This window comes from Triticum urartu, chromosome 4A (genome assembly GCF_056163025.1).
Source record: "Triticum urartu cultivar PI428250 chromosome 4A, HENAU_Tu73, whole genome shotgun sequence".
Classification (NCBI taxonomy): Eukaryota; Viridiplantae; Streptophyta; class Magnoliopsida; order Poales; family Poaceae; genus Triticum; species Triticum urartu.
The window spans coordinates 35,889,514-35,900,258 of record NC_141876.1 but is presented as its reverse complement, the minus strand read 5'-3'; the positions used below and the strand labels follow the sequence as shown (position 1 = coordinate 35,900,258).

The window sequence follows — 10,745 nt, the reverse complement described above, 5'->3', positions numbered from 1 at the left end:
TTAGTAAAAAAAAAAGTTCATAAGATGTCACAAATTACATGGGACTCGTAATTCTCTCTACACCGAAACCATGCCATGCCTACACAATCCACATCCATACGAACTATCCATGAAGAGGAAGCCACCCCCAATAATGGTGGCTTCCCACCGAAGCCAATATCGAAACTGGGACGCCAGCCAGCCGTGAGACTTCAAAGGATGATTGTTATAAGCATTTTTTTTATAGTAAGCACAACAGCCATTGATTGATATAGAAATTTCACTATTTCTCTCAATTTTGATAAACCAAACTATACTAACACATTTACATATGGTACTGTTGAAACAGACTTCAAAGGCCAGTGTCAACAAATCAGCTCAGCTTCATTGAAGCTATCTGGGTAGCAATCTCCATGGCCTCCTTGACCCGAGAAGCATCACTTCCCTGCATTGCAGGATTCAGAGATAATTAGTAGATTTTTTACCAAAGAGACTTCGCTTAAAGATTAATAAAAACAATGCCTCACCTGGCCCTGGGCAAGACCGTTCTTGCCGCCGCCTCCTCTCCCCTTGAGTGGTGCGATTGAAGGCGTAAGCCAATCCAACACCTTGAAGCCATTGGGTGCGTCGGGAGGTACACCAGCATAAACAACAGCCTTGTTTGATGCCTCGTCTGTGCTGAATACCATCATCGGCAGACTCTGGGAAAGTTTTGACACAAGGAATACAAATTTAATGTTTTGATTGGTACAAAAATAAATTGTTGGAGCAAGTTAGAAATTATGCTGTGTATCTATAGTTATTTTTAGATGAATGATGGGGACATTACTAGACAGAAATGCATTGGAGTACTGACCTTGAAACGGTTCATGGCTTTGACAACTGCTTCACGGACAGCAGTGGTGTCAAGACCGACATCGGCACGAGCAACACAGAAGGGTTTTCCTTCAGAAAGAGCAGCTTCTGCGGCATCCATGGCAGTCTTGACAGCCTTTTGGATATTTTCTTCGCCCATTTTCTTCTTCGCCTTCCTAAGTTGATCCTGATATATGCAACACAGCTGTAATCAGCAGCTTTCATTTAAACTACCAATAGAATACCAAATATCGTACTAAATACTCTCTCCTTGACAAGATGTGACAAATGACTGAAACAAATACAGACCTCCAATTTTGAGATATTGCCTCTTAGATCAGCTTTTCTTGCAGCTGGGATAGCAGCTGCATCCAGTGTGTTCTTGATGGACCCAATTTTCTGATGAAGAAACATCATTCTTAGATACGATCTAGTACAAAGCAGATCAACAGGAAATGGCTACAAAGTAAAACTGACACCATCTATTCATATAAAGGCCAAGGACATAATATTTGGAAGAAAACAAACAAAAATCCCAAAATCTTTTAATAATATCCAATTATGAGAGTATCACAGCCATATATATATAGCTCATACTGAAGAGACACAAGAACAAAAGGGAAAAGTTTAGTACCTTTTCCAATGTCGCTCCGTCCAGTAGTTTAGATGCTTCATTGATATCAGTTTCGATCAATTGTGCCAACTTGATAGCCTGGGAGGCACACTCAGCAGTAACAGCCATTATCCTCCGAACACCTTTTGCGATACCCTCTTCAGATATGAGGGCAAATGCTGCAGCATCTCTAGTGTTCGAAATGTGCGTACCTGATACACATAAACTTCAGATGACGTAAACGCACAAACGTAGAATTACATAGAACAGAGCAGTAAATAACTATACCTCCACACAGCTCAGTTGATATGGATAACCATTGTTTGCTTTCAGGGTTTGCAAGCAGATCTTCCACTTTGGGACCAATCGATACAACTCTTACAGGGTCAGGGTAGATCTACAAAGTCCAAATGTAAAGCGAATTACGAGAAACAGCAGGGCAGGCAAACGAGATATGAGAACATGGTATGTCAAGCTGAGTAAGAGAACGCACTTCGCCGAACACCGCTCGCAGGCCATTTATGCGCTTCGCGTCAGCTAATTTTATTTCTTGTGCAGATACCTCCAGCCCGTCCTTTATTTGCTGGTTCACTATATCCTCGATTCTTCTCAAATCTTCAGGCTGAACAGGTTTCCCTGTTATTATGTACTAACAGTTGAGTTGACAAGCTGAGGAAAAATATCATGCGGATGCGATATAAAAGGAATCACAGCATACCATGGGAGAAATCAAATCTCAGCTTCTCTGGAAGAACAATGGAACCTTTCTGGTCAACATGGTCACCAAGTACTTCCTACACTTACAATAGCAAAACCTTCATGAGTGAAAAAAAAGCACTCCCCGTAAAATCTGAGAGGCTTGAGAACATACCCTTAGAGCAAAGTTCAGCATATGGGTACATGTGTGGTTTGGAGCAATGAGAGCACGCCGTGTGTAATCAACCTACCAAGAGTAATAGAAGTATCCCAATGTAATTTAGCAAATTTCACAGGTTAACTGATTCGGTATAAGGAATTAATCAGTAAAGAATGTTACCTTGCATGTCACTTCATCGCCAACAGACAATGCCTTGGAGTCAGGCCCTTCCAGAAATGAACAGATATGCAGGACATAGCCAGCAAACACTTGGACATTGTTCACAGCGAAAGATCCAGATGGCCCCTCGATACTCCCAGTGTCATAGATCTAATCCAGAAATATCATATGGCATGTCAAAAGAGTTCATACAATGCATGGCGCAACTCTAGAACATGCAGGAGAGCTGTGTATCGTTCATTAAAAAGAGGAAAAGTTTATATATACAAGTATAAAACCAACAGGAGGTATCACTCTTCAGGGTGCACTAATCATTTTTTGTTCTGGTTACAATCAAAGAATAACTTTCAAACAGAAATTATGCGTCTACTTTACTAATGAATGAACCAACATAATTCTGTTAAATTTAACAAAATACTGTCATGTGGGGCCATTGCTACAGGAGGACACCGACATCAGCTCAATAGTTACTATAGAAAATATCTAACTCGCAAGTGAAGGTAACCATCGAGCTGTAGTAATGGCCCACATGACAGTACATTAAAAGAAAAACGGAATGTCATGCTTATTCAGTAGGTAAGCTCATAAAACTCGAGTGGTGATTGCACTTGACATTTTCATTCAACTACGCCAACATGACACTGTCAGAAGTGAAGTTGTACCTGACCACCCTGTTCTGCATAGAAGCTTGTGCTTTCCAAAACAAGACCAAAATCTTCATCACCAGAAGCAGTGGCTATGAACTCTGAGCCAGTATAGATAGCTTTCACAACACTGCTATGTACCTGCAAAATGTGTTTAGGTATATCGGCCATAATCAATATATAAATGTTTAAACACACTGAGAAGTATGAACAGTGCAAGAACAATCAAAAGCTGGTAGCCAGGTAAATTCACTACTTGAAGGTGATTCGAAGAGGGGGTGCTTTGTAAATTTTTGGGCCAAAGTAGAATGAAATTCTACGTAATCCTAAATAGCCAAACCACAACTACATAATCTAATTAATCATTTAACCTCGTGTTTGAATTTCGGGCTATCATTTGTGCTGGCAAGCCCCTGATTGTGCAGCTGCGATGTAGCATTAGCATCGAGGACAATAGATTTGCCACCAGCCTGCAAGAGAACATATATAACAAAATCAGAAATAAGTATGATATAAACCATAGCAGACAAAAGTTGCCCAATCAATTGAGCATCAGTGGCATATAAGAGATGCTATGTTTAAGTTAAGTACAACATTATTATTAAACAACAAACAGCATTAGTAATAATACTTGGATAGCATAAAAAACCACAAAGTGAAGGATTAAGTTTTATATTTAAGGAGAAATAAATACAACCTTGTAGCGAGCATTCCTAGCCTTTTGCCTTGCTTCTTCCATACAAACATTAAAACCCTCCATGTCAACAGAGAGCCCGAAGTCAACTGCCATGACCTATGAGATAGGAAACAACAACGATACCAGAAAACAGACAATAAAAGCTTTAACAACAGCATAAACATGAAAAGTATATTACTGTGAAATTAATTTGATTAAATTTACTGATGAAAACATGAAGAACAAACCTCGGTCAAATCAATTGGATAACCATAGGTGTCCCACAGAACAAATGCATCCTGAAAGTAAAAATAACGGTTGCAAACATGAAAGACCAATATAAACTTGAAAAGTTCAGCAGGATGTAACAGAACATTGATAAACATGACCGAAGTATGATCTAAGAGGCATGTTTCTATGCAGTGAACTTCCCCTTGCCAAACTTTCCCGATAGCGGAATCGATAGATGTTACCACGGAGCGGTACCTAGCAACCTTCATTCCTGCTTTTCCTCTTGCCTTTGCTACTTGAGAGAATGCCTTTGACCGAGCAGCTCTTCCACTCATTTTATTAGCAATCAAACCTCTTCCCTTCAACTCGTACCGAAGGCTATGTCCCAGTAAGCATTTCCTCTGTTTCCTTGTTTCCCACCTCTGACCTTCCGCTATGACATGACCAGTCCACTAATAAGTCAGGTATCTCTGAAAAGTAAGACCGTCCTCTTCCCTTCGTCAATAGAAGAACTCCAACCATGCTTTCTTGAAATAGCAGTTATTGTCTTCCTGGTCAGCTTTCGACGAGTGACTCTTGGTTGCGGGGCCAGGGGGGACCTACTATCTACTTAACCGCTAGGCAAAGAGGGAGGAGCCAGGAAGTGGGCGTTTAGTGAGGAAGATACAAAAAAGCATTTAGTCGATAAAGATGAGTGCTTTCGATCGGCAAGAATATATAACACAACACATGCCCAGACAACAAACAGACTATAAGTCTGCTTAGGTGCAAACATCTTCGAGTGAAAACAAAATAAATCAAGTAATGCGGTGGTAATCAAAGCCAAAGCACTTGCCTGGCCACTAAGTACTGCCCCGCCATTCTCCTTGACAGCATCTGCAGCTTTCTTAAATCTCTCATATCCCTGAAAATTACACCAACAGCACAATCAGTTAACTGTCTGAACAACTGTAAGCTTTCTTAGTCTCTGTTTCGATATATGAAACACAATGGCAAGGCACCTAGTAGGAACTACCCTTAAGATATAAGCATGATAAACATAATCATGCCCATGAGGAAACCAAAGAAATTGGATTACTAATGGTCATTTCACCGAAAAGGTGAGACAATTTATCGTGTGTGCTAATTATTATGATTGAACTAAGCTGTTGTATACCAAGATTGAAACTATCACCCTGGATATGTTCCTTAATGTGTTGCCTCAAAACAAGACACTACCTGGTTACTCGCCACAACACATTAACATATATAAAGCCTTTAGCAGTATCACACGAGCAAAACAGTGGTACAGAAGATATAGGGTATAATTAAACTGGCCCAGAGCCTCCGGAACAACAAAAATTTAGGTTATCTGATAACAAACTAGCTAAATTACTTTGAGACTAGCACATGTTCAGAAGGATAAAGCATGCTTTAAAGAAAAGGATAAAGTATGAAAACACTGCCTAAGAGTGTGCAAACACTTGGATTTGGTTGCAATGAAATTACTAAAACAAACTCCACTCGGGCCAAATTGATGTTACTGTTATGCAAATACTCCTGGCAACCAACATTACCTTCACTAGAGTGTTCTCAAAGCTTGCCTCTTCGTCTTTAATTATATCTTTAATCTTTCTTTGATTGTCCTTCAGCTCAGGAAACACGTCACCCATCAATTGGACAAAAACATCTACAAGGCTGTACAAGCAAGATACAAAATAGTGGTAAATCAAATGATGCTTTGAGAAAAAACGATGAGAGAAGGATGCCAGTCACTGGAAATATGGAGAGAGAATAAGAAACAACTGAAAAAATTGATACAGAACAGCAGAAGTAAAAACACAAAAGGTTGTCATGTTTAAAAGAGCTTAGCCCAATACTTCGTTGTTGAATGTCAATCTGCTAACCTTCAAAGTACCACACAAAAATTGGACAGATGCTAGTTAAGATTTCCTGTAAAATTCCTTTCAAAACAATAAATTGACCAACAGTTCAAATTTCAACAAATTCTGGGCTGGACTTTGTTCTCCCAGTACCCAACCACCCATCAACAAAATCAGCTACAGCCAGGAACCCTGCCTGGTACTGTGTCTCTTTTAAGGAACATGTCCTAATACAGCTAATTAGTAATTATGGAGTTAGCTTATTTAAGAGAATGTACAGATCGACCATTCTACGATCACCAGCTGGCAAACTTCTATGTGCCCACCTCATGTTACTGTACTTTGAATATTCATGTCTATAGACTATAATGTAGTTATTAATTGTACAGAATAGGGTGTGACTGGCAATTACGTTCAACTGGCGTGGGTGAATGTTCCATTTCACGACCAAAGCAAAACATTCAGGCTGCCATACCGACTAGAGCAAAGTTCTGGACATCTACGGTCATTCTCATAAGCCTTGCATTGCATTTTCAGCATTCCAAGTAAACAAAAAGCTATGAAAATATATTAATAAGGAAAATGTACAGAATAAAACAGATGCAGGTTAGAGTTCTTACGAGCTAAAAAACCCTTTCTTTGCCATCAATTTTTGATGACCAAAGTGGACAGCACGTCTAAGTATACGTCTTAGAACATACTCTCTTCCCTCATTTCCTACAGAAAATCTCGTATTAGAACAAAGAAACATCATTGGATAACACAAAACAAAGCCCTGAATCACTGTAAAAATACAAGAAAATACAATAACTCAGTAGTTGCCACAAAATCTTCAATTCTAAACCATCCGCACTAGATAGGTTGATCAAGATTGTGGATCCGCATTAAGCTGAATGAAGTCAGTGACATATTTTCTGCAGTTGTTGTGAACTTTTATTGCCGAAATATTATGTAACTGCAACATATGTGCACCATATGATGTTATTTTGCAGCTATTATAGATCCAAGTGGTAATTTCTACTGCATACACGACAAGCAAGAGAATCATTAATTGCTTACTTCATATTATATGTCATTCTAGATTACTAATTAATATTGTCTCACATACAAATATGAGATGGAGCTACTTAAACATCCTATTGTGTAGGATGCAGTGCAGCAAGCAACTTAACAAGGCATTCAGGTGTATTATTATTATTCCATATGTTTACACAACTAAACCATATAAATGGATGGCAATCATTTTAAATCATGTATCCACAAACCAAAACAGTATGAACTCACCAGGTTGAGAACCATCAGCAATAGCAAAAGAAAGGGTTCTTATGTGATCTGCAACAACCCTATATGCCATATCAACTTGCCCAACATCATCGGATCCTAATTTACCAGAGTATGGTTGAATTCCAACGCCTGCCAGCTGCACTCATAATGCATATCAAATTAACAATGAATATCATTTACTTCAGGCAGCAATTTATTACTGTAGTCACAACTCACAAGCACAAAAAGAAGCTGCAAGTGTGCATCTGGACAAAATACCTTGTGGATGGCATCAAATATTGGCATGAATACATCTGTATCGTAATTGCTCATTTTATTCTGAAGGATAGAAGTTAAACGCTCGAAGCCCATTCCAGTGTCAACGTGTTTTGCTGGCAAGGATCTCAAAGTACCATCTGATTCCCTGTTGAACTGGGTATTAAAATAGCCAAATATCAGTGCATAGAACAGATAAAAAAGCAAATAGGTGTGCACCAATAAAACAGAGTAACAGACGGTGTGTTGAGATTAAAGCTCAACAATCTACAAAGAAATGAGTTTCTAAAGAATAGCATGTTAACCTGAATAAACACAAGATTCCATATCTCAATACATGTAGGGTCATCATTATTCACTAATGAAGCTGCATCACGGTTGCCAATACGATCAAAATGAATCTCTGAGCATGGCCCACAAGGACCTGTGTCGCCCATCTCCCAAAAGTTATCCTGCTCAAAGAATACATTGTAATACTGTTCTTTAATAGGGATATTCAGACAATAGTATAGGTCCAACAGAAACGAAGAAAGTGAAACTAGTACAACATAATAATGTCCAAAACAGCCAGGAATTCGACCAACAAACCAAGCACATCCAGAATACCTTGCAACCGAAAGGCAGAACTCTTTCATTCGGTAGATACTTCAACCATATGATTTTCGACTCGGTATCGGGAGTGAGACCAGCTTTCTCATCACCACCAAAGTATGTTACATAAATTCTATCAGTGGGCAATTTGTAGACCTGTACATATGAAATAGCAATCAGTAGGTAGTAAGAAGGTAGCAATTGTTTAAATTTCAGTTGTAAATGTGTACATCTATAGTTTTCACATCATTTTCTTTTTTTTTCTTGTTCGGATATATTTATGTTCCAGATACCCTACATACAAAAATAGGCAACATACATGTCTCTGACCAGAACAAGATTCACTCTGCACATAATGCCTTTATATCTTAGATGGGAGGTCAGAAAGCCAGAGTCAATGAATATATAACCAAAACGACCAAACTTGTTGTACAAAACAACGATTAATTATTAACTCTGGCAAAACAGTAAAGAGCTCAGTTTTGCAAACATATACACGGGCCGGATTTTAACGAAAAAAATATATTTCAGGGTGCTTTTCATTAAGGCATGAATGGAAATTTTAAGTGTTATACTGTACATTTGAACATTTATAAGTAATAACAATACAGTTTGTCCTACTAACTTATCATGGGTGCACAAAGTCATCGGTAAACAAACAAACCTACTCCAAACAGGCACACAAATCAAAATACATTGCTAATTTCTCACAATTTTAAATAATCCTCAACAGTCCAATCATTAAATGAAAAGTATAAGATCACCGCATAAGTTACAGACCTTCATCATCGTTTCGTGCTTAATCATCCCCAAAACACAAGCTTTCACTCACCATTGAAACCACCAAAGTGAACCAAACTTTCACTTAAATTTTACTGACCCATAACCTGATATAGAGGTACAGAGGTCTATACAAACTAACAGCAAGGGATCAGAACTTCAGAAGGGGCTGAAGGCAAGAAGAATCGGATACCTGGGTGAGGAGCTCCCACGCATACTCGATGGCCTCCTCCCTGAAGTAGTCCCCGAAGGACCAGCTCCCGAGCATCTCGAAGAAGGTGTGGTGGTAGGTGTCCTTCCCCACGTCGTCCAGGTCGTTGTGCTTGCCGCCGGCGCGGATGCACTTCTGCGTGTTGCAGGCGCGGCGCAGGCGGCCCAGCGGCGAGCCCGGGGCGGCCAGGCCCAGGAATATCGCCTTGAACCCGTTCATCCCGGCGTTGGTGAACAGGAGCGTGGGGTCGCCGACGGGCACCACGGGGCTCGACGGCCATGGCGTGTGCGACCTGGACTTGAAGAAGTCGATGAAAACCTCCCGGACCCGGCCGGCCGGCCACTCCGGCGGCACCTCCATCGGAGGGCCGACCGTGGATGATCGGAACGAGGAGAGGTCGACGGCGGCGGCGGCGGCGGCGGCGGCGGGCAAAACCCTGGTGTTTGGCTTGGTGATGATGAGTAGGCGGCACGCTGTCAGGGCAAGTGCAACATAGAAGAGACTTTCGGGGTCAAAGTTGTTCCGAAAAATGGTAGGGGTAGGAGTATATATTTACACTTTTACTAAGCTTGCCCCCTACGACTCCTCTTCACCAAGCTTCTGTGAGCACAAGCTGGACGAGATTGCGACTAATTTGGACGCTTCACTGTTCGCTCACGCACAAACCAAAGTGCTTAGGCTGGATGCCTTGAACTGCAAGTTTTGTTTCACTCAAAGTCATAATCAGTACCTGGCTGCGAGTAGGCTATTCCGCGGTTTGGATCATATATGCAGTTAGGAAACAAGATGGATATACGGTCAGCCGCCGCCTCCAAAAAGGTAGGGTTCTCTACCTCCCGCCGGCTCCGGCACCGGTCCGTCCCATCTCCGGTGGCCTTAGGGCCATGGAGACGGAATGGATCTCGGCCCTTGCCGGTGATGAGGAGTAGAAGAGACTTTCGGGGTCAAAGTTGTTCCGAAACAGATACGAGTATATATTGATTACTAAGCTTGCCCCCTACGACTCCTCATCACTAAGCTTCTGTGAGCACAAGCTAGACGAGATTGCGACTAACTTGAACGCTTCCCTGCTCCCTCACGCACAAACCAAAGTGCTTAGGCTGGATGCCTTGAACTGCAAGTTCTGCGTGAAAAAGTTTCACTCAAAGTCATAATCAGTACCTGGCTGCGAGTAGGCTACCCCGCGGTTTGGATCATATATGCAGTTAAGAAACAAGATGGGTATATGGTCAGCCGCTGATGTCTACTACACAATCTTCTTCTTATAGACGTTGTTGGGCCTCCAAGTGCAGAGGTTTGTAGGACAGTAACAAATTTCCCTCAAGTGGATGACTTAAGGTTTATCAATCCATGGGAGGCGTAGGATGAAGATGGTTTCTCTCAAACAACCCTGCAACCAAATAGCAAAGAGTCTCTTGTGTCCCCAACACACCCAATACAATGGTAAATTGTATAGGTGCACTAGTTCGACGAAGAGATGGTGATACAAGTGCAATATGGATGGTAGATAAAGGTTTTTGTAATCTGAAAATATAAAAACAGCAAGGTAACTAATGATAAAAGTGAGCGTAAACGGTATTGCAATGCTAGAAAACAAGGCCTAGGGTTCATACTTTCACTAGTGCAAGTTCTCTCAACAATAATAACATAATTGGATCATATAACAATCCCTCAACATGCAACAAAGAGTCACTCCAAAGTCACTAATAGCAGAGAACAAACGAAGAG

The 10,745-nt window shown here is 40.8% G+C and overlaps 1 protein-coding gene across 2 annotated transcripts; it reads right to left on the bottom strand.

The window, feature by feature from the left end:
• On the bottom strand, nt 1-9,526 carry LOC125550476 (alanine--tRNA ligase-like). Of its 2 annotated transcripts, XM_048713477.2 has the most exons (22): nt 9,000-9,526; nt 8,042-8,182; nt 7,741-7,887; nt 7,439-7,591; nt 7,181-7,316; nt 6,517-6,613; nt 5,591-5,711; nt 4,870-4,938; nt 4,052-4,102; nt 3,825-3,920; nt 3,499-3,597; nt 3,146-3,268; nt 2,484-2,633; nt 2,319-2,390; nt 2,166-2,241; nt 1,941-2,083; nt 1,736-1,844; nt 1,469-1,659; nt 1,144-1,233; nt 836-1,021; nt 507-680; nt 1-424 (listed from the first exon to the last, which is right to left on the bottom strand). In XM_048713477.2, exons 1-22 carry the CDS (start codon nt 9,375-9,377, stop codon nt 353-355), a joined length of 2,874 nt encoding a protein of 957 aa, XP_048569434.2. In that variant the 5' UTR covers nt 9,378-9,526; the 3' UTR covers nt 1-352. The 2 variants fall into 2 exon arrangements, with proteins under 2 accessions (XP_048569434.2, XP_087373765.1); XM_087517639.1 differs by lacking the exon at nt 4,052-4,102.
• Between the last annotated feature and the right edge of the window lie 1,219 nt (nt 9,527-10,745).

What these genes read in the sequence shown, in the direction of transcription:
- LOC125550476 (XM_048713477.2), bottom strand. Translation starts at nt 9,377, where the DNA reads ATGGAGGTGCCGCCGGAGTGGCCGGCCGGCCGGGTCCGGGAGGTTTTC. An exon ending in TTCTGCCTTTCGGTTGCAAG is followed by an intron (nt 7,888 to 8,041) that starts GTATTCTGGATG and finishes TTCTTTGAGCAG; the next exon opens with GATAACTTTTGGGAGATGGG. An exon ending in GCGATGAAGTGACATGCAAG is followed by an intron (nt 2,391 to 2,483) that starts GTAACATTCTTT and finishes TACTCTTGGTAG; the next exon opens with GTTGATTACACACGGCGTGC.